At 40.1% G+C, this 24,343-nt stretch overlaps 1 protein-coding gene across 5 annotated transcripts in view; it reads left to right on the forward strand.

Annotated features, from left to right (window-relative positions):
• The first annotated feature begins 3,378 nt into the window (after positions 1–3,378).
• Positions 3,379–24,343, forward strand: part of gnb1l (guanine nucleotide binding protein (G protein), beta polypeptide 1-like) — a 35,878-nt gene continuing 14,913 nt past the window's right edge. The window contains exons 1-6 of one of the 5 annotated variants that reach the window (XM_047382166.1): positions 3,454–3,501; positions 5,925–6,031; positions 11,925–12,096; positions 14,627–14,752; positions 15,206–15,368; positions 22,155–22,247. In XM_047382166.1, coding sequence (XP_047238122.1) covers positions 11,987–12,096; positions 14,627–14,752; positions 15,206–15,368; positions 22,155–22,247 — 492 coding nt within the window. In that variant the 5' untranslated portion in view covers positions 3,454–3,501; positions 5,925–6,031; positions 11,925–11,986. Of the gene's footprint in view, positions 3,502–5,924; positions 6,032–11,022; positions 11,046–11,924; positions 12,097–14,626; positions 14,753–15,205; positions 15,369–22,154; positions 22,248–24,343 lie in introns of those variants that run through there. The other 4 variants (XM_047382168.1, XM_047382163.1, XM_047382164.1 and 1 more) reach the window with 4 other exon arrangements.

Consider the following 24,343-nt stretch of genomic DNA (forward strand, 5'->3'; position numbering starts at 1 on the left):
TTCTCTCTCCTGCTCAGCCACCTGCACTCTTTATTGTTTCATTTTTGGGGGGGGGGGGGGGGGGGGGGGTTCAGGAAGATTGACTGACTCTAATCCAAGTCCACAGAAGAGGTTTAAAACACTCTGGTTTCAGCTAATCTTCCAGCTCAGACCTAGCCGGCCATGAAAGTCACTTTTTCCATGATAGGAATGGACAAATAAAGGTCTTTCCCAGCACTCCTATGAAAGAAGTCTGTGTGCTCTGCGGATTAGAGCCCAGTGTTTTCTGTCTCTGTTTCACAATTAGACTGAAATGGTTGACTCTTCAGTCTGTGGTGTTTATTGCAAAAGGTTGTATATTGAAACTACATAATCATATATTTTGTCATATCACAATAACAGTTATGAAAGTAGATCTTTTTTTTAAGAAAAATGTGATATGTGTTCCTAAGAAGCAATCAGAATTTGTTAAAACAGATTTATTTTATGCTCAAGTTTTACCATTGTTTCCGCCTCTCTGTTTGCTCGGACGCGTTCTCCTTTTGCTCTCTAATTGCTTGCATTCTTTTACTCTTAACTTCTTCTCTTTCAGCCGAAAACTACATAAAGGTTGGACTAAACTTCTTTAAATCAGTGACACTTAATGATTTTTCAGAGGATTTTTATTTGAATCGCTTTAGAGAGGCGGACCAAACGGCATTAGGAGCAGCTGCACTTTTCATGGAAACACAAGCCGATCAGCACAAGATGTCTCCACTTTCACAGATGACATTGACAAAGAAAATAGCTTCACTTCCAACATTTTGTATTCTATGAATCAGACACTAGCAGCCTTGGCCTCCTACAGGAGACGACAAGAGTACACAAAACCTGATAAGATGCCGTTCTGAAGAACAACTGCAGCCTGCTTAGATAAGGAAGAAACATGGAAAATTAAATGACACAGAGAGAGACTTCTTCATCACTAACACAAGTGGCCTAAAATGTAAAAAGGTGTTTTTGGGTAAATTTGACTTTTGACTGTCCAGATAAAGGGCCCTGCTCGAGCTTTGTGTATGGCCATCACAGGGCAACAAAGAGACACACGGCCAAAAAGGGACACAATTTGGACTTAATCATCAGTAAGGGTCTGAATATTTCCAAGGTCTTTCTAATGGATGTCGCCCTATCTGACCACATTTCTGTTATCTTTGAAAGCATCATTTCCATCGACCCAATTAGCCAAAGAGATTTTACAAGAAAACGCCTTTTTAAGGATAGTGCAACTGAAACCTTTAACCAAGTTACAGTTTTTACTGTAACTAAGTAGATGATTTGATTCAAATAATAAACTCCTCGCTTTTGTCAGATGTTTTCCCCTTGGCCTTAAAGGCAGCAATTATCAAACCACTGTTGAAAAAGATCTATCAGGACAAGTTGCTATTGCAAAATTACAGGTTCATCTTAAATCTCCCATTCATAAGGTTTTAGAAAAAGCTATGTTTCAACACTTAAATGTGTCTTCCAGTCAGGTGTCTGTGCTCATCACAATACCGAGACTGCCCTTGTTAAGCTGCTCAATGACATCCACATAAATGCAGACTTTGGAAGATCCACAGTGCTGGTATTATTAGATCTCAGTGCAGCATTCAACACTATTGATCATAGTGTATTACTGGAGCGACTGTAGAACTGGTATAGCACTCAACTGGTTTGAGTCTTACTTGAAGGACACGGACTTTATTGTGTCAGTAGATAACTTTACATCAGTTGCTACATCTAGAAACCACAGATCAGGCCAGAAACCTGGGTGTGTGATGGGCTCAGACCTGAACCTTTAGGGACTCATTCAGACAATTACAAAGTCTGCCTTTTATCAACCGAGGAACATTTCTGAATTAAAGGACTAACGTGCCAGCAGCATCTTAAAAAACTCATTCATGTGTTTATCTTTAGTTAAATCAATTACTACAACAGTGTCTTCACAGGTCTGCATAAAAAAGTCAATCAAGCAGCTGCAGATTACGTTTTCTTTTTTTAAGTTTTCTTATGTTTTCATCATGTAAAGCACTTTAATTGTCTTGTTACTAAAATGTGTCATACAGATAAACCTGCCATGTCTTGCAGTCTCAGTAATATTAATAATAAATGAAGTTTCACAGTTGTTTCCTTTTGGGTTTTTTTCTTCAGCCCTCTAAACACTATGATCACATGTCTCAATAGTAAGTCATTTTAGAATGTAACTAATAAGTATGGAACAACACATCAGTCAAAGTTTGGAAACAAATTCTGCTGTCATTCCAGCTGCGAACCTTCTGGGAAATGTCTCTAACAGGTGTGCACATAAAGACTTTGTTTTTGACTATTCTTTTTAGCAAAATGGTTTTTAGCTTAGTCAGATTGGATTGAGAGAATCTGTGAACATCAATTTTCAAGTCTGCCCACAATTTCTCAATGAGATTTAGCTCTGTACTTTGAATGGGCCATTCTAACATATTAATATTGCTTTGCTCTAAACATCTTCATTTTAACCATGGCTGTATGTTTAGAGTTACTGTCCTGCTGGAAGGTGAATATGCACTACAGTCTGAAGTTGGCACCCAAAACCAAAAATTGTTAGATGCTTCAAAAGACTCGAGACTGAGGAGGACGTTCACCTTCCAGCAGGACAATGTCCCCAAACATACAACCAGAACTTTAATATAATGGGTTAAATGTGGGCTGCATGGTGGCGCAGTTGGTAGCACTGTTGCCTTGCAGCAAGAAGGTCCTAGGTTCAATTCCTGACTGGGGGTCTTTCTGCATGGAGTTTGCATGTTCTCCCCATGCATGCATGGGTTCTCACTGGGTACTCCAGCTTCCTCCCACAGTCAAAAGACATGCCTGTTAGGGTAATTGGTCACTCTAAATTGCCCTTAGGTGTGTGCAGGGTTGTTTGTGTGTTGCCCTGCGATGGACTGGCAACCTGTCCAGGGTGTACCCTGCCTCTCGCCCATAGACTGCTGGAGATAGGCACCAGCTCCCCTGCGATCCACTATGGAATAAGCAATAGAAAATGACTGACTGACTGATGGTCAAAATGGCCATCTCAAAGTCCAGAGGTAAACCATATTGAGAATCTGCAGCAAGAATTTAAAACCAATGTTCACAGAAGCATGCAGTCTGAGCTTAAGCTGTTTTTCAAAGAATGAGCAAAAATTTCAGCATCCAGATGTGCAAAGTTGGTAGTAACAGGATTCTTAGAAATGTTCATAATAGCAACAAAACTAGCAGTCCGTATGCTAACACTCTGAAAGGAGGTGTGGAGTATGTGTCTAAATTTAAATAACTGCTTTGAAGAAAGTGTTCATGTAAGAGTGATAAACGAGACTGAGAAAAAAAAGAGAGAGACGAGCCGTCCTGTGTGTTTGAGAGGGGGGAGAGAGAGGAGAGTGAATAGCTTTTCTGTTCAGGCACATACATGGGCAGCTGGTCATCTAGGCAGGGGTCCTTGAAGTTGAGTTTCCCTGGCAACAATTGACAGCACCGCAGTCTTCAGACATGGTAGTTATTCTTTAAACTTTTTATGGGTTGTTTTTTTTTTCTGTTCTGTAGACTGAAAGTAACAGAGTGGAAGCAGGCAGAGAACAGCTGCCATGTAACTGTACTGTCTGTACGGTGTTTGTAGAACTAGCTGTGGGGTGTTGCTAGTGTTTAGCTAATGTTAGCCCGTTTATTGTTCAGATTCTCAGGTTTTAACCCAAACGTTCTTGAGAAACTATTGTTTTGTAAGTTTGTGAGCTGGTTATTTCCTAAATTAGGTTAATCTTCTGACTGAAAAATGTCAGTGAACACCCTGAGGAGAGATAACGTCCAGCTCCGTGGAAAGAACTGAGTAGCATACTGAGTTTAATCTGAAATTTGTTCATCCTGTAATCAAGGGCCAACTCATTTAAAACATCGTCTTTACAAGCAATCCTGATTTTTTTTCTCCTCAGGGTTCTCTTAAAAGATGTAACAATGATGCTGTGGGTCAAATGTTCTGTGAATCGTGTGCTGCAGCACTCTGCTAGTGTAACACCAGATAGAGGACTACTGTTTTGAATGAAGTCAGCTGGGAAGCTTAATTTATAATCCCATGGCATGCTGTCTTTGTAGCTGCATGGATGAGACAGACCTGTGTCCGAGATCTCAGGAGATTTCAAATATCTTCATAACTCATTATTTGTCAAAAGATTTGATACTGATAAATTGGAAGAAATCCAACTATCATCTAAGTGCATTTAAGTTGTGAAGAAAAATTCCATTTCATGTTTAGACATTGTTTTCAACAAAATCACAATTTGCACAGTATTTGTACCCCTATTAATCCTTTTAAAACTAATTTGGATTCATCATTTTTTCAAATAATACTTAACTTTTTAAGTTCTCTAAGAACTTCCATTTAGTACTGTATGGCCTTCTGACTCCCCATAACACCAAGGCAGGTTTTTTTTATCCAATGGTTACAAGATTTGAAAAATGTCCAAAGCTCACTGTTAGACAACTCCTTGCAAAGAGTGGTGTCTTGTGTTCACCTGGCGTCCATAACAACCATTAAACACCACATGCCAATGGGTGGCTTGGGTGGCATGCTAGAAAAAGCGTTTTTCTCTCTTACTATCATAAATGTAAACGTGGAATTTTATGAACACTGCAATGGAACCTTGTGCTTTAGTCAGATTAGACTAAATTCGAGCTTGTTGGCAGGAAAGACTCGTGAAACAAAAGACAAGCAGGTGGAATAGCCCCTGATGCTCCTGCACCAGGTTTCCTCTAGTGGAGTATCAGTGATGCAGTGGACCATTTTTGTCTTCCAAAGGTGCTGGAAACCTCGCTGGAGTGCATTAAATCATGAAATATTCTAAATACCTGAAGATTAAAAAAAAAAAAAAAAAAAAAATAGTGGTTTGTGTCTGTGGATCTTTGAACAAAATAATGATCCAAATCAATACAGAAATGGTTCATTAGACACAAAATTAACAAAATTCAGAAGATTGTGCAGTGATCTGGTGAGAAGAGAGCACAACAGAGGCCCCATGACTCTGGACAATCTAGAGAGGTTGTTTGAAGAGGAATGGTCAAAGATCCTTCTCTCTGTATGTTCCAACCTTGTAACATGTTTTAACAGAGGAGTAAGTGCTGCCCGTTAGACAAAATAGGATTCTACAACGTTATTATTACTATTATTGTTGTTATTATATACAGTAAATATGGCATCAATATCAAATATCTTCCCAACCTGAAATAGTACCAGCAGAGGCTGCTTCCATACATAGAAGTAAAAAGCAAATTAGGAAATGAGATTATACATTAAAAAACTAAATGAATAGTACATAACAGAGAGAGATAGACAAATAAATTATTATTATAACAGTTCAAATAATTGTGCCACTAGGGTCTTTGTTTAAAGCACTTATGTCTTGATCCTTTTTTACCACTGAATAAATGTGCTTATAATAAAAGTTGGATATTTCAAAATTTTTCAGTCTTACTACCCCATTGAGATTAAGTTTTTTGTATGGTTTTTACACTTTTTTAACATTGGTCCTAATAAGTATGGTAATCACTGTATTTAATCTTGGCAAACATTTTCTAATGTGATAAATGGCAGATGCACCACTGTGATGACTGTACTATATATTTTCTAGGTGGTTACATTTGACAGGAGGATGCTTGTTGAACTCTGGAAAATGTTTACTATGGACTAATACTTAAACTCTGGACTAATACTTAAACTCTGACAAACCTTTCATTGTTCTTAGTTTAGTGTGCACCAACTGGCTCATAACTCCCCAAACATGACTGACAGCTGAAGCAGTGGGAGGCGTGATGTTTGACATGCCATAACCCTTGTTTTTTTCTTGTGTTCTTAATCTCTTGCTGTATTAATCGGATTACAGCACAATAAATATTTTCTTCTTTTCATGTCTTTGCTGTATTCACAGTCAAATCCCAACAAATCCAGAAGGCCATCACACCCAAAATGCCTGGTGATGTACGATGACACTTGAGCTGTCAACCCTCTTGTGTCCTTTTGTGCTGTAGTACCCAGGTAAATGACCTCACAGAGGAAATGGCTGATAATGCAAACAGATAAGGCTCCTGGTACCTGTTGACCACAGTCAGAACCTCCTAAATCAGGTCTTCCTGACATGTCGCTCCATCTGCGACTGCCTTAGTGACACCCACAAGGCATTGAGTTCTTATCTCCCCGGCCCCTGCTTTGCATTCACGCCATTCATGCGAACAATGCTACCTCTTCCTGCTCATTGGATCTGTGACTGACAGTGGGTGTTGGTGCACTTGTGTCTGACTTCAGTCTCTATCTGACACCGGGCTGTTTGTCCAGTCTCGATACCCCCACCAAGACACAATAAAAGGCGTGCCACTTCCCTTGATGTTTTTCCAACTGGACCTTAATAATGGAGCTTGGTCTCTACTCTACACATCGGTTTCCTCCTTAGGAGGACTTGCATTAGACGGGGGAGGGTCAGGGCAGAAGGGCTTACTAATGGTTAGTTCACTACCTACTGACCAGCCAGCAAGGTGGTAATGTCATTATGTTCAGAGGGTAAAATGCATGTAAGCAACAGATAAGGTTGTTGCCCAATTTAAAAAAACAAAAAAGGAATGGCTGATGTATAATGGGATAACTAGAGATTGGGTTGGGTTTGGAAAGCAGGTTAGCCTAAATATACCAAAGAATAGTTGGTCTGATTGTACCTGTTAGAAAATACACCTAGATAAGAACATAGCCCTGTATGACATTCTCACAATATGATAACCTGGATTAAAGTAAGAATTTGTGGTGTGTATTACTTAAACAAAAATGCAAAATTGTTTATTAATTGTTTGTTTTATTAAAAACAAACAAGCAACTATTTTTCCTGCTGCTGCTCATATAGGACAATTATTTATTGGTATTTTGGCAATAACACAGATCTAAGACATTTTTGCTGTTCTTCTTGTAGCGTAACACAAGTACAAGAAGCTAATATTAGCTTCTTGTACTTGTGTAGGGTTATCTGCTGAGGTAGCCAGCCTGCAGTAGGCTGCTTAACAGACATCTCACTCACAATTTGCAAATTCTAGTTTTGCAACAGCATCCCCATAATAAGGGTGACATGCTGCACTCCTCTAGTTTCTCCATCATGACCCTGTCTGGTATTCATGATTGGAAATATTTCCATCCATCCTACCAACTGCAACACCGTGCAGCCTGGAAATATTTCCTTATAGTGAAATTAGGTTTTCTTGATTTTAGTCATTAAGTACTTGATTTTTCAGGGGTGCGAAATGGAGCCATCTGCCACTAAATGTTTACTACCCACAATGCCCAGTTTGTACCTGCTTTAACAGGTGATGATTTAAAGTAATTTTGTAAAATCTAGTTGTAGTCTACTGTCTTGAAAGGTTATATGGTTTCAATAAATAACATCTTCTATATAGAAGGTTGTTTACTGCTATTTTGGTGTGTTCATGGGCCTCAACTGTCAACTGACCCAAACAGGGATCAGAACTAAAAGAAATAGAAATATTGTGTAATATGAATTTTTCAGAAAACAATATCCAATTAAATTAAAGTTGTTATGGTTGTTTGCCTTTATAATTAATGAAAATACCTAACAATGAAGAGAAATAAGCTGATAGCACAATGGTTTTAGTACGGAATGGAAATGGGAAAGCACATAAAGTGGGTAAGAAATGAGGGTATGGATTGATTAAGTGGTGAACTGAGCTGGAGCTGCTTCCACTCTGTGCTCCATACAGACAGAGAAAACTCCAGTCACTCCAGCACTTTCTCTGGCATCTCTGTGGCGTTACTTTAAACGTTAGGCCGAAAAACGGTATCACTTTTGGCACCGTTCTTTTTACCAGCAAACGACCCATGCCTAACTGGAGCTTCTGAGCATTGTGTTGGAGTTAGGTTTTCATCTTGTAGGACATCTCATATTCTCATCTCATAGGACTGATATCTGAGCTTCAATCATGGGATCCTCCGTATTGGCTCCCATGAAGCAGGCATATTATAAAGTTCCTATAATACACCCTTGTGATCAGTATATCCCTCCCTTCCTGCTCTTATTTATGAATGGCACAATTTTGACAAAGGGGGCAACTCAGGTTGGTAGCTGCTGATCACATGATACTCGGTACAGAGTGAGGAATGTGGACAGGAATCCCTCCCTCGCCTCTAAACTTTGATGCAGAATATCATAACGAATACGCCTCTCAAGCCCCCGACACATGCTGCGAAGAAGATGAGGGGGAATTGGTGCTGCTGTTGTGGAGGCATGAAGGGGGCACAGATAGTGGCTGTTTGATCTGAAGGTCGCCAGCCCCCTCGATGGTGTTGAGAGATCCTTGGCGGACGAGGCTGGCTCTTATTTAATAACATGAAGGGGAAGCGGACCTTTCTCTCATAATTAGGCCTAATTACCTGGTAGGTGTGGACAGACAGCCCAAAAAGAGACAAACTGCCTTTATCCACAGACTTAGAGTCAGATTACTCTGAGCTGTCTTATCTGTTTGGAGGCCAGCAGGAGCCTCAGTACTCCTCACTTGCCTTCTTCTTGCTGGCTCCTGTATCCAGCCCTGCTATATTAACCAGTCAGCCTGATTTATTACAGCCTGGTCCATGGTACTGAAGTTTAATTATACATCATCATTACTCTTCTCTGTAAATCAGAGAACTTTTCATGTGAACTAGTCCAGAAAGTAGAGAGGGTGAAATAGATTTCTGCTAACCTATTTTTCATCTGCAAACATCTGTGGGGCCTGTGGGAGGTATCTAGTTGGCCTTTCTGTAAAAACTCCCATCTTCTACAGCTGGACCGGAAAAATACATGTGCATCACCGAGACTTTAATCCAAAAAGTTTGACAAACGTTGGCTCGATTGCCTCCGTCTGTTGGTAAGAAACGCTCTAGGGGTCCATATGAGTGGGTTTGAGTGACGTCTCACCAGTGGCTTGTTTGTTTGCAGTATCTGTGTCTCTTTTCCTGAGCCGCCTGCATGTTTGTGTTTGGGTTTGTGGGCGACTCACTTGCAGCCACAACAACTGGAGCCATTGTTGGGGGCAGTTTCAGGGACTGGAAATGGCTGATGTCTGGAAAAGAGTGGCAGCAGTCCCAAGAGGAACTTGTGGCGGGGGAAAAGTGGAAAACATACTTATATTTTGGTTTGATTCTGTAGCAGCGGTTTTCCAACTTTATATAACAAGTACCACCTCAGTAAATACTAAGTTTTTCAAGTTACCAGCATACAGACAGAGGTAACTGAGTAGATTAGCCAATTAAGAGTAAGAACAGTAAAAACTAGGACATTAAGAAATTACTAGGGTAACAAAGTATTTGGTGAGAATTCCATTCAAGTACTGAGTAACAGTTTAATTGTAGTGCCTGATTTGTTTTTTAGAAATGATGTAATCACAGAAAATTCTAAAATATTGTACAAAGACTCGTATTTCTGAATGATAACGGGAAAAAATAATACAACACTGACATCTTTAACAAACTGAGGAACAAACACACATTTACAACAGATTAAATACTGAGAAATTAGTTTTTTTTTTCCCTAGTCATTTCCTAAAACCTGCAGTTGGCATTGGTCAGAAAATACCTGATCGGTGCATTTCTTCTGATGATTTCTTTCTCCTCAGATCTTCACATACATGCTGCTACAGGGTTGTGAGAGTAAAAATACAGAGAAATACATTGTTATCGGGTTGCGTTCCTAATAACAACTGGTTATGATTCCTGGTGGAATGTTTTGCAGCTTCTGGTCTTTAGGACAATGAGAGGAGCTAGTTTTAGGCTGTTGTATCTGTGACTCAGAGCTTCATCAGACTTGCTGCAAGAGGACAATAAGAGATGTTTAATCCACCTGTTATCAGGAAGAACCTCCTGCTCAGGAATGCAGCCTTACTCACCTTTCACAGGAGGAGCAGCTTAACAGATAACCTCTTACAAAAACATTCCTTTTTATCTTTCCTTTCATACAACACAAAAATGACTTTACACAGGTATTGGTGCAAGGCAACATTTTTGGTTTGCTTCATAGCTACATATCCCATCAGGCGTCTCCAGACACATTCAGATTTTTGGGTTTTCTTTGAAGCCTGACATGCTGAATTTTGGGAAATCCCATTCTTTCTAAGGAAAACACCACTTACGAACTCATTCGTGGAGATGTTGCTTTAATTCAACAAATAAATGTAACAAACATTGACCTTTAACAACATAAAATTGTGCTGCTGGTTCTTTGATTGAGGAAGTAGTTTTGAATCCAACAGTAAATGAAAGGATTAGAGAAAGATCCCCATTGAAAAACAAAGTTAGACAAAGACAGCACTGTTTGTGTTTATAGACCGAAAAAAGTTGGATTTTTTTGTTTTGATTTGATTTGACCTTCTGGTCAACACGGTTGTACACAGTCTTGAAAAGTCTGGAATGAAAATATTTTCCAGATCTGAATTAGTATGGAAAACTGTATTTTCTGACTTTATTACCTGAAGAATGGGTTTATCAAATCAGTGTACATTTTATCCTTCCTTTTAAATAAAATATGACATAATCCTGGATGGATGGATGGAGATGGATGGATGGATGGATGGATGGAGATGGATGGATGGAGATGGATGGATGGATGGATGGATGGAGATGGATGGATGGATGGATGGATGGATGGATGGATCGAGGAACCCTTGAAATGTGGGTGATCACAGGGTGATTGATTGATCCTCATCAATAAATACTGACCGTAAATATCTCAAGCAATCATAATTTTATGCAGGTGTTACTTTTGAATTGTTAGAATGAAAACTCATTGGAGTTCTTGTGAAGCTGGTGTACCGACTGTGTCCTTGTGTGACTGCAGTCCTGTGGGCTTAATTAGGCAGGCTTGTCAGGGGTCTCCGTCTCTCTGCTTCACAGGTTTACATGGACAATTTAACCACTAACCTCCTGAAATGAGCTGCTTCTGAATGCCTCAGGCTCCAGTTTCAGTGTCTGCTGATTGCAGGGAGTGAGGGGTTGTGATGAGTAAAAGTAGACCGGGCGGCAGCATGTATGTAAAGTTTTCTTTTTTTTTTTTTTTTTTGAGAACGTTTCAGAAATGTTAGGCTATTATTTTGTTCGAACACAATTTACTTTAGTTGTTCCAGTGCTGACTTAATATGTGGCAGAATTCATTTAGAGGTGATCAGATGTAATGCATGCTGGATCAAAGTCCAACTGTGTTTGCTTAACCTTTAAAATCTGTACGACACCTTGATTTTAACAGGTTTTTATGGGAAAAAAAACAAGCACTGGATTTAGCCCAGAATCACTAAGAATTCCTTCCATGTGAAGATACTTGAGCATCATTTCCTCCCAGCATGCCTGAGGTTGGTTTGGTTTCCTCACCTGTCCAGGCTACAAACGATATAAAATCTGAGATGTTACCTTTGCCTCTGGGACAACGGCTGTTGATCGCGAGAAGAATGACAAGCCCAAATCTCTGTCTGTTTACTGTAATTAAAGTGTCATGAGTTTTGATTTATGATGCATTGAGTAAGAGGTGTTATCACATGGACTAAAAGGGAGGGAGGATTGAGAGGAAGCCACGGGTGGTTGTAGTTATGGAGAAAAGGGGAATCGAAGACGGTGCACTAAAACAAACACAGTGCTGTGTTAAACCAAAATCTTGAGGGCAAAAGGGTGACTGCCTCTGTTCAGAGTTTCTGCATCAACAAAACTGTTGGAGCTGTTGATGAAATGACTTGACTAAACTTTACATTAATCTCAACATCTTAACCTGAGCATTTACGTTTTGCAGAAGTTGTTTAGTCTCATGCCCAGTTTTTGATAGAAAAACATTGTTTTTTACAACTTAATCCATACCATGAGTATCTCAGTGACAACAGTACATATATTTAATGAAATCAGATGTAATTTTCTCTTGCAGTGTTTGTAATGGTGATGGTCTACAACCTACTTGCATTGACACGCCAGCTGCCTGATTGATCGATGTCCCGTCCTGCTCCGTGTCCCATTTATACTCTAAGAGGGGCAAGCGCTCCTCTTAACACCCTCCACTTCAGATGCCCTGGAGGAGATACCCCCCTGCTGTTTTCTGGGTGAGTCAAACAGTATTTTGGGTGTTTCTTTCTGGTACATTTGATAACTTACAGGTGTAGCTCTGAGTAGAGCAATATTATGTCTCAATGACTGAATTATAAAAATCAACAATGAGGAACCTATTGTAAAATGTGCATTATTGAAGAATTTGTTCATTTGTGTATGTCATTTATCAAATGGACTTTTTTATCTTTGTGTTCCTCTTTTCATTGATTTTTACAGTAAAAAAGGAGTAATAGAGAGACTATATGGGTCACAGTAGCTTGCTGTCGGTCTGCTTCAGACGGCTGTGTGGTAGAGACCTGAACACTAGACAAACAGAGACATTCAACTGAACACCACTGGTTTATGAAGCAGGAGAACAACTTGGCCCAACTTTATCAGCACCTGAAGTACCAGAAGCACAAAGAAAACATGTCATAAATTAGATCATCAAGGAATCATATCAAAACAGGCAGGACGGGAGGTGGGGCCATTACTGCAGACTCCTCTGTGCAGATATCCTCGGCAGATGCAAGATGTGGATTCACTGCAGAGTTTTTGAAGCCGTACAGGTCCTTCTCAAAATATTAGCATATTGTGATAAAGTTCATTATTTTCCATAATGTCATGATGAAAATTTAACATTCATATATTTTAGATTCATTGCACACTAACTGAAATATTCCAGGTCTTTTATTGTCTTAATACGGGTGATTTTGGCATACAGCTCATGAAAACCCAAAATTCCTATCTCACAAAATTAGCATATCATTAAAAGGGTCTCTAAACGAGCTATGAACCTAATCATCTGAATCAACGAGTTAACTCTAAACACCTGCAAAAGATTCCTGAGGCCTTTAAAACTCCCAGCCTGGTTCATCACTCAAAACCCCAATCATGGGTAAGACTGCCGACCTGACTGCTGTCCAGAAGGCCACTATTGACACCCTCAAGCAAGAGGGTAAGACACAGAAAGAAATATCTGAACGAATAGGCTGTTCCCAGAGTGCTGTATCAAGGCACCTCAGTGGGAAGTCTGTGGGAAGGAAAAGGTGTGGCAGAAAACGCTGCACAACGAGAAGAGGTGACCGGACCCTGAGGAAGATTGTGGAGAAGGGCCGATTCCAGACCTTGGGGGACCTGCGGAAGCAGTGGACTGAGTCTGGAGTAGAAACATCCAGAACCACCGTGCACAGGCGTGTGCAGGAAATGGGCTACAGGTGCCGCATTCCCCAGGTCAAGCCACTTTTGAACCAGAAACAGCGGCAGAAGCGCCTGACCTGGGCTACAGAGAAGCAGCACTGGACTGTTGCTCAGTGGTCCAAAGTACTTTTTTCGGATGAAAGCAAATTCTGCATGTCATTCGGAAATCAAGGTGCCAGAGTCTGGAGGAAGACTGGGGAGAAGGAAATGCCAAAATGCCAGAAGTCCAGTGCCAAGTACCCACAGTCAGTGATGGTCTGGGGTGCCGTGTCAGCTGCTGGTGTTGGTCCACTGTGTTTTATCAAGGGCAGGGTCAATGCAGCTAGCTATCAGGAGATTTTGGAACACTTCATGCTTCCATCTGCTGAAAAGCTTTATGAAGATGAAGATTTCATTTTTCAGCACGACCTGGCACCTGCTCACAGTGCCACAACCACTGGTAAATGGTTTACTGACCATGGTATCACTGTGCTCAATTGGCCTGCCAACTCTCCTGACCTGAACCCCATAGAGAATCTGTGGGATATTGTGAAGAGAACGTTGAGAGACTCAAGACCCAACACTCTGGATGAGCTAAAGGCCGCTATCGAAGCATCCTGGGCCTCCATAAGACCTCAGCAGTGCCACAGGCTGATTGTCTCCATGCCACGCCGCATTGAAGCAGTCATTTCTGCAAAAGGATTCCTGACCAAGTATTGAGTGCATAACTGTACATGATTATTTGAAGGTTGACGTTTTTTGTATTAAAAACACTTTTCTTTTATTGGTCGGATGAAATATGCTAATTTTGTGAGATAGGAATTTGGGGTTTTCATGAGCTGTATGCCAAAATCATCCGTATTAAGACAATAAAAGACCTGAAATATTTCAGTTAGTGTTCAATGAATCTAAAATATATGAATGTTAAATTTTCATCATGACATTATGGAAAATAATGAACTTTATCACAATATGCTAATATTTTGAGAAGGACCTGTAGTCCTTTAGTTTATGTTGAAGCGTTGTTGGTACATTAGAGCAGCTTGCTAAAAGCAGACATTCTTGTTCTGGACGAGTTCACTGCCTCTTTACTTTCACAACAAACACATGCTATTTTTTTACTTTACACTTTTAAATAACTGGCAGGTTTTTAGAGCTTCACAAACATTTACAGTAAATTAATCCTATTAAATGTGGGTTATTTTCTGTTGAACTGCTGAAATGTTATACATTGACCACAGGATTACAGAAATGTTTTAGTTGATACTTTTTTAGAATTTTGAAAAAAGAAATCAGATTTCATTTGTTCCCAGTACATTGGAGGTTTTGTAAAAATAAAAATTAAAATTTTGCTCGATTTTGCAGGTCTGCCAAAGGTGCTATCCACATCTGGAACCTGAACAGCAGGAGGGCAGAGATGGTAGTAGAGGGTCACTGTGGTAATTCAGTCATTTGGGTCAGCACACTGCGGTCAGGAGATTCTCTCATCAGGTAACAGCTTCTAAAAATCTGCTACAACTGGTTGGTCTGCAGACTCTTGCAAAAATGTATATCCTCCTATCATAATTTTCATTGCTGTCTCTTTAGAGGATATATTTCTTAAAGGTGCAACGATTGCAATAGTCTACTAAAACAAATAGTGTTTGCAATGCTGGATATATATTTCCCAGCTTCATGGAGGATAACTTTACAACATTAGGTCGGTAAGAGGTAAACATCATGCAGACAATCAGCCAGTCTGACTTCGCATGTTCAGCTGTGACAGTGTAAAGTACGACTCCACATGTATAGTTGGAAGGCGGACAGTGGGTTTATTTATTTAGTAAGGCTGTGTTGAATACATCACTACTGTCATGACTGATTGATAATTTAAGGTGAGTTGTGTATGGGTCCTAAAAACTGTAACCTTTGACCTTTTTCAACTTCTCTCTGTGGATGGAGCAGCCAGGGACGTGACATGCAGGTCTGCCTGTGGGACCTGAAAGAAAGCCGCAGTGAGGCAGTGGACTCTGTGTGGACGGGCAGTGTTGGATTCTGCCAGTGCTCATTGCTGGAAACGAGCCCGTCAAACTACCTGCTGGCCTTTGCTGGCTCGCAGACCGAGGAGGTGAGACGTCAGCCTCAAGGAGTGTTTTGTAAAAGTTTGTGAGTCAGTTTTTCACTTGCTTTTTCATCTGGGCATGCTGGGATGAGCTCTAACGACCTACAGCGCCAATGTGTGAATGTCACATTTGCATTATTTTGCAAACCGATACCATGTGATTAGAATGCATTCTATTGTCTCACTTTAAAAATTCTTTTTTTGGATTTGTTAACACAGATATAAGGGGAAATGTTCACTGTATCCATTAGAAACTAAGGTCAAATATTCACTGGCACATGTTGTTCAGCAGAAGAGGCCAAGTGGCAGATTACTAGTTATACATTCTAGTTCAAGTATAAAGACTAGTGTAATAAACCAGAACAGACTGCCTTTTATTGGATTTTCTCTGCTGACATTGAAATCTCTGGTATTGTTCAGGCTTTTAGTCCTTATTTTGTTAATGGAAAATTGTGTTTCCAAGTATGAGCTGCTTTCTTATTTCAAGGTTTTCCTTATATGAAATGACTGTGATCTGTGCTCCGTAAGTGTCCTGATTCCACTCGTGGATTGTGAGAGAGTTTGTCAAGACTTAACATGATACATAAACATCACATCTGCTGCCAAAAACTGTCACACGGCGATCAGAATGGCATCATTAAAAAAACTGCGTGGAAGAGCACAAACTTAATAGCGGCATCTTGCTACATCTCCAGTCAGAATCTCACATGCATGAATGTCATTAATTCAGAGCTTTTAAAGATGTTTTCTGGATGGACAAACAGCTTTAATGAATTTTAAAGATGTGGATCTACACTTTTGAATTTATTGTGAATTTTATTTTATTTTATACAATTTAAAATTATTCACAAGCTTTACTATATACATGTACCCCCTCTAATATTTGGTCAAATCTCTCTTAGCAACTTGCTAAGAAATGGTAACATTTTTGTAGCCATTACAAGGTCCTGGCAGATTTCTGACAAAGTTTGACCTTCTTTCTCATCAGAAACGGTAAAACGTGTTTATGATGGTTGGTTTCCTGCCAGGGTCCTGGCCTTGAAGCAAAGCACACAAATTTATAATTACACTAAAGTCAAGACCACCACACAGGCTAAATATTAACCTGCTTTTTGATCATGTAACATTTGTGATATATGTGTATTAGCAAAGTACTACTTTATTCATTCTTGAACTATTTTGATGTTTAAAATCATCACAACTCTGGAACCACTAAGACTCAAGTCTTTTTGTAAAGTGAGCATAAGCCAACATAGACTGAGAGTAGTGTTAATCTGGCAGCTTGTCTGCATTTTACTCAATCTTTAAACATGTTATTTAGTTTTACACATCTGTAGTTATTTTAGTTTTCTTCGAGTTTCAGTCGACTAAATCCCTGTAAAAATTTAGTCTAATGCATTCTTTGTAAATTTAGCTGACTAAGATATGAAGTTCTAGAGGAATGAATTCTTATATCTGTAAGGAAAATATTTGTTATACAGGTCCTTCTCAAAATATTAGCATATTGTGATAAAGTTCATTATTATCCATAATGTCATGATGAAAATTTAACATTCATATATTTTAGATTCATTGCACACTAACTGAAATATTTCAGGTCTTTTATTGTCTTAATACGGATGATTTTGGCATACAGCTCATGAAAACCCAAAATTCCTATCTCACAAAATTAGCATATCATTAAAAGGGTCTCTAAACGAGCTATGAACCTAATCATCTGAATCAACGAGTTAACTCTAAACACCTGCAAAAGATTCCTGAGGCCTTTAAAACTCCCAGCCTGGTTCATCACTCAAAACCCCAATCATGGGTAAGACTGCCAACCTGACTGCTGTCCAGAAGGCCACTATTGACACCCTCAAGCAAGAGGGTAAGACACAGAAAGAAATATCTGAACGAATAGGCTGTTCCCAGAGTGCTGTATCAAGGCACCTCAGTGGGAAGTCTGTGGGAAGGAAAAAGTGTGGCAGAAAACGCTGCACAACGAGAAGAGGTGACCGGACCCTGAGGAAGATTGTGGAGAAGGGCCGATTCCAGACCTTGGGGGACCAGCGGAAGCAGTGGACTGAGTCTGGAGTAGAAACATCCAGAGTCACCATGCACAGGCGTGTGCAGGAAATGGGCTACAGGTTCCGCATTCCCCAGGTCAAGCCACTTTTGAACCAGAAACAGCGGCAGAAGCGCCTGACCTGGGCTACAGAGAAGCAGCACTGGACTGTTGCTCAGTGGTCCAAAGTACTTTTTTCGGATGAAAGCAAATTCTGCATGTCATTCGGAAATCAAGGTGCCAGAGTCTGGAGGAAGACTGGGGAGAAGGAAATGCCAAAATGCCAGAAGTCCAGTGTCAAGTACCCACAGTCAGTGATGGTCTGGGGTGCCGTGTCAGCTGCTGGTGTTGGTCCACTGTGTTTTATCAAGGGCAGGGTCAATGCAGCTAGCTATCAGGAGATCTTGGAGCACTTCATGCTTCTATCTGCTGAAAAGCTTTATGGAGATGAAGATTTCATTTTTCAGCACGACCTGGCACCTGCTCACAGTGCCAAAACCACTGGTAAATGGTTTACTGACCATGGTATCACTGTGCTCAATTGGCCTGCCAACTCTCCTGACCTGAACCCCATAGAGAATCTGTGGGATATTGTGAAGAGAACGTTGAGAGACTCAAGACCCAACACTCTGGATGAGCTAAAGGCCGCTATCGAAGCATCCTGGGCCTCCATAAGACCTCAGCAGTGCCACAGGCTGATTGCCTCCATGCCACGCCGCATTGAAGCAGTCATTTCTGCAAAAGGATTCCCAACCAAGTATTGAGTGCATAACTGTACATGATTATTTGAAGGTTGATGTTTTTTGTATTAAAAACACTTCTCTTTTATTGGTCGGATGAAATATGCTAATTTTGTGAGATAGGATTTTTGGGTTTTCATGAGCTGTATGCCAAAATCATCCGTATTAAGACAATAAAAGACCTGAAATATTTCAGTTAGTGTGCAATGAATCTAAAATATATGAATGTTAAATTTTCATCATTACATTATAGAAAATAATGAACTTTATCACAATATGCTAATATTTTGAGAAGGACCTGTACACCTAGGTGAAACATTTATCTTTAAAACACTTAAACTTCATGTGAATTTCTTTGTTCATGTATCAAAAGCCAAAATGCCTTAATAGGATGTGTGTTGTACTCAAAATACAAACAACGTTCTTCATTTAATCAAAACTTGTCAAGGCACTGCCACTGAAAAGTAAAGTTTGCACGTTATATTTAAAAACTAAAATAATCAGATTGTAAAAAGGTGTCCAGGCAGCATTAACATTAGGCCTGTTCTCCCTCAACATTAAGTGTTCATATGAAATAATAACAGTTTTTCTATAATCATCATGTTCTTACAAAATATTTGACTAATATTAGACCTGACTAAAATTTGCCGTTCTACAACATTGTTATCTAGTTTTTACAAGTTGACAAAAACTGTTAAAATAATTCTAGTTATTTAGGGTTAGTTTATTAGTTGTCATCAGGAAAAAATGTTTTCACAGAAAACTACGCTGAAGATATTTGTCTGTGACACAGACACTCTCAAGCCTGAATAAGACTTGGAAAAAAGTTTGATGGATCAATCAATTTGGCCATAATAATAAGACATGATGTCAAGCATGGTGGTGGCAGCATCATGCTGAGGGTCCACTTTTAAATGCAAGTGGCAGTGTCGATGGAATAATAACGAAGGAGGAGTACCTCCAAATTCTTTATTTTCCTTAAATCAACAGCTATGTGGTTTAATTATGGATACATTTATCCCAAGCAAACTTTAATCCTGCTCAAACTGGACGCTTAATCCTGGTTCTGGAACAGGTAACACAGGCTAACAACAGTCTTCCAGAATGACCCGGACTTCAACTCTATTAAAAGGTTTACAGACATTGATTAAAAGCCGAATCCATGCCAGGAAACCCACCAATTTAAAACAATTCAGCCAATTTATACAAGGACAGTGATCAAATATCCAACTAGAATTATGCCCGAAGCTTGTTGATTACTACCAAAAGTTTGTGGGTTTTTCTGCAATTTGCTAAGGGATTGTTATCTAAATATTGTTGTTAGTATGCATGTATATATTTGAGCCAAAATGTAAGATTTTGACCCTGTGTGGTTTAGAGAAAGTCCACAACTTCTCGCCGGCACTGTAAATATAATATTTTAAGCCAGAAACTGTCAAACAGTAATCAGAATGTTTTTATTATTAAACCACTGTGGAAGAATTTAATCTGGACCAGCAGCTAAATATCGTTCGGTTTTGGTCATGGTTGGTAACTTTCCTTTTATTGAATGCTCTTGTCTAAAGCACCTAATTGCCCTCAGCAAGCCTATGAAAGTAAGTTAAATTGTGCCTGTCAGATGGTAACTAATGAAGAAATCCATGTTGCTTGATAAAATAATCTAAATTGCTGTTTTCACTTTGGCTGGTGGCTAAGGAGTAAAGGAACCCTCGGTCCAGCTTGGAATGAAATCACACTTCTGTCTGTCTTGTAGTTAATTCACAACACCCGCAAGCTTGTATGGTTTTGTGTGGAGCCAGTGTCTGAGAGGTGACACTGGATGGGGAGAAGGCAGCCAGCTATTCAGCCATCTTTTATTGCCTTCAGATTCATGTTACGCGTTTCACTTGATGAGGAGCCACACTTGAAAGGGACGAAGCGGTCACCTGATCCAGTCAAACGTGCCTCCGCTAACCCCGGTCCAGCAAGCCAGGCACCAGGGCGCCTGTGACTCCCAGCACCTCAATAATGCCATTGTCCCAACAGACACAGACAGAGGCACACCTATGTAGCCAGAAAAGGCAGACCAAAACGGACTGCAGCCCTTTTTGTCATTTGGCATCTCCCCCCCCATTCCACAGACATAACGGGCCAAGACAGATGCTTATCATGTATGTGCAAGTAAAACACCCTCATTAACCAATTTTTTGGCAGAAACAATGCACAGGCTCATGCCACAGAGTAGGCACAATGGCGTGATTTAGTGCTGCGGGCAAAAAAAAGAAAAGCAGGTCAGTATTTGGATAAATGACAAGAAAGCAGACAAAACGTTCTTACTGAGGTGGTTTTTCTGTTTACTGCTTACAGTGACATTCCTGCCAGCAGGTAACTGCTGTGTCAGAAACATTAATTAATAATGTGGGCGTTTTATTTATGGGGCAGTTCGATGCCACACAAGAACAGAGATCACCTGAGGCACAGACGAGCCTTAAAAGCTCCCTTTGTCAGGCACGCAGAGGTAAACATGCAGGACAGATGTGGCCTAGTGATAAAATACAGATCGCTCCCTTAAAGGGCTGTTTAATGTGAAGCCTAATGAGGATGAATATGCGAATCATCAGCCGGGAGGTAGCCAAAGGAGTTAGTTTTGCTCCTAATGTGGGTACAAATGCATGCACTTTATCACTGGATCCATTAGTTGTAGTTTAATAGAAGTTGGTTCCAATGTGTGCTGGAAAACACCGGTCATGTCGCAGGGTCAGGCTTTAGTGGGATGGATTATAGATGGCGTGGCAGCCGTTCTGTGCTAGTTGATGGCGGACTGATCTGTGAAAGTCTAAATAAAATTAATGACATGATGATGGTTGCCGCTGTAATATTTGAATTCAGCAGGCAGGCAGGTTATAACTTGGCAGGCAGCTTGTTAACAGATAGTGTACCCCTATGTGCTTCCCCCAAATATGTAACTTTCTCAATTGGAATTTGCCCCAAGCTATGTAGGGGACACAGAAAACAAGTGGAAGACGGTGCTCTTTGCAAATTATAATGTGTGGCAGAAAAGTAACAGTCTATGTACTATGGTAAAATGGTGGTGGCAGCATCATTTTGTGAGGATGTTTTTCTTTACCATGGACAAGGATGCTGGTCATAGTTAATGGGAGGAGCTAAGTACAGGGCAGCCTAGAAGAAAACTTGAGGCTGAAAAAGACTTATTAAACATTTACCATTTTACCATTTGCTGGAATGGCCCAGTCAAAGTCTAGACCTAAAACCAACAAAACACCTGTAGCAAGACTTGAAATTTGCTGTTCACAGATGATCTCTAGCCAATCTGACGTGAGCTGTTTTGCAGTAAGGTTTGTACTAAATTGTCAGTCTCTAGATGTAACAAGCTGGTAGAGACATACCCCAACAGACTTGCAGCTGTAATTGCAGTGAAAGGTTAACTTAACACCACAAAAAAATAGCAAACCATGTATCCTTCAAAATTATGCACTACTTTAGGTTGTTCTCTCACAAAAATAGCACTAAAATACATAAAAGTGTATGGTTCTAGGGCACAGCGGTGTCACAGTGGTAAAACGAGCGACCCATATTCTGGGGCTTCAGTCCTCGACACCCGACCCAGGCGACCTTTATTGCATGTCTTCCCCCTCTCTCCACCCCTTTCCTGCCAGTTTTCTGTCGAAAAACTGAGAAAAATAAAGGCCACCAGTGCAACAAAAAAACCCATAAAAAAACAAAGCTTATGGTTCTAACCTGAGACAATGTGAAAATGTTTAAGGTATGAATACATTTACAAGGCAGTGAACAGATACCAAAGACAAAAAATTATGTTGTATTTTGGGTCATCTGGTTTAGCCCGAAGTCTTTAGACAGCATGACTCTGGTATATTTTGTTTTTCATCTCATGTGCATTTTAACATCTAAAGACGAACAAAATGATATGAGCCCCAAATTTTCTGCAAACACGCAAAAATCAAAGGAAGAATTGTCCAACTGAAACATTTCATCTGTTCTCCACAGATCAAGATTTTTGAGATGCCCAGTAAGAGCCCAGTCTCCACGCTGATTCCAGACACAAAGCTGGGAATGGTCATGTGCATTAAACTATGGAAGGCAAGTTTGCTAAACTGTCCTCTTGCATCATTACACATTTTCTTCCCTGTTTGTTTAAAGGATCATTTTTTATACCTCAAACCTGTTTTCTTCTGATTGGCCCACATCACACGACAAGATGCAGTAACAGACAAATCAACAAAAATGTACACGCAGGAGACATGGTGTGATTTACGGCCCAGCGACTCGTCCCGGGCCATTTTTCCATGCGTTGCTTTTCAGCTGGCAGCCAGCCCCAACACTGTAATTAGAGCGTTTGGAAAGGCCGTGGGTTCACAGCCATATATCAGCCTGCAGCTGTATATCCAATCTGATCTGGGCACAAACGTAGCGTTGTGTTTTGTAGACGTTGTCAAACGTTTTATTTTCCTCATTAATGTGACCCTATAACTATTTTCATGGTTAATAATGAACTTTTTTGATTTTTAGGACTTTGGTTGGACACTCGCTGCTTTTGTGTACAATGAGCTTGTTAAAGTTTACAGGCAACACAAATGAAAACCCTGCTTATCATGTTGAAACTATGGTCAGGCAAGCTGCCGGGCCTGTACCCTCTTCATCCAGGTACTATTAAATAAAAACCCAAACAGGTGACAGTCTGTTTTAGAGTGTGCAGACATGTTTTTTTTTTCCAAAACCTTTATTGTTTTACTTTGATTTGACTGCTATGCCTGCTTTTCATCTTCTGATTTATAAACCAATGCTGTTGAGTGCCAAGAAACCAAATGATCAATTATAGCATTATAAATTATGTAATACCAATGTAATACAGCACAGACAGCTGTCTGACTTCAAAGCTAAAGGGGCTCAGGTGATCATAAATCATTTGAACAGAGGCCTGCTCGTCTGTTACACTTATTGAGAGGCTCATGGTCCAAGCTCTGGGAAAAAAGGGTCAAAACATAAATGTATTGCTGCATACAAATCCCTCCTTCTCTGTCTAATTAAATGATTTTATCAGACAAAAGAAAGAAAAATCCCTCCACATCAAATGTTCGTATGCTGCCCACTGTTTCCTTGAACCCATATAGCTGGAGGAAGCAGCTGACACAACCACCCGTGTCTCTGACACACACTCCAGGAAAGTCCCACCCACAATTATCTCTTCTCTCCATCATCCCTCTCATCATCAGTCTCTTACCACTGCATAGGCAAACAGTGATGGTCCTCCTTTCTTCTAAAAACAGACTCAGATTTCCTGTCAGCCTACAACACATTTGTGACACAGACCCGATTAAATGCAGTTTTACATATATTCTATTTTACTTTATTGTCTCTTAAAATTAACCCTACTGTAGTGCTGGAGATATAATATTTAGCAAAAGTATTCATACCCTTTGAACTACAAACCACAAATGTCTTTATTATATAGTGTAATGTAGTATTGTTTTTTTTTAATGTTATATAATATTTTATTGGGAGTAGTAATATACTAGTGCATAAGTGTGCACTAAATGTTAAAGGAAAAGAGTATGTTTTTTCTCACATTTTTATTTATCTTTAAAATTCTGAAATGTGGCACGCACTTGTATGTTAAACCCCCACCCCGGAAAACGCTTTGATAAATCAAGTATTGCTGCTGTTGCTACAGGGCAGTCAGATTGGAGGTAGATCATCTGTCAAGACTTTCCGGAGGTTCTGTTACATTAAAACCCAATAAAACACCAGCTCTATGGTCCATGTTTATAAGAAAATGCGGGGTATGACTTTATCCTAAAAACGGTAGAGCACACCATCTTAATCTCCTCATCTGACTGCCTGTGATACAGTCAATCAGACCAAGAAGGATCAAGTAGGCTTTGATGAGGTGAACAATCGAAAGTGGCTCCACATGTGGGCTTGACATGTGCGAGGACGTCGGGCTTGGCCGCGGGGACGGTAGTGATGTACGATGTGCAAGGTTAATAATGTGAACAGAGGCTGGCTGGGAAAAGGGAAATGTTCCTTAACTGATATCCATCACTCTGAGCTCATCACCTCGCCGCCTCGTGGCCATCACACCATGGTAGGACCAGGACGACAACCACTGGACACGATTGGTTCCTTATGTTAAAACGGCGGCGGCCTGAGGCCTGTGCCGGGACATCAGCAAACAG

The sequence above is a fragment of the Girardinichthys multiradiatus genome, chromosome 12 (genome assembly GCF_021462225.1).
Source record: "Girardinichthys multiradiatus isolate DD_20200921_A chromosome 12, DD_fGirMul_XY1, whole genome shotgun sequence".
NCBI lineage: Eukaryota > Metazoa > Chordata > Actinopteri > Cyprinodontiformes > Goodeidae > Girardinichthys > Girardinichthys multiradiatus.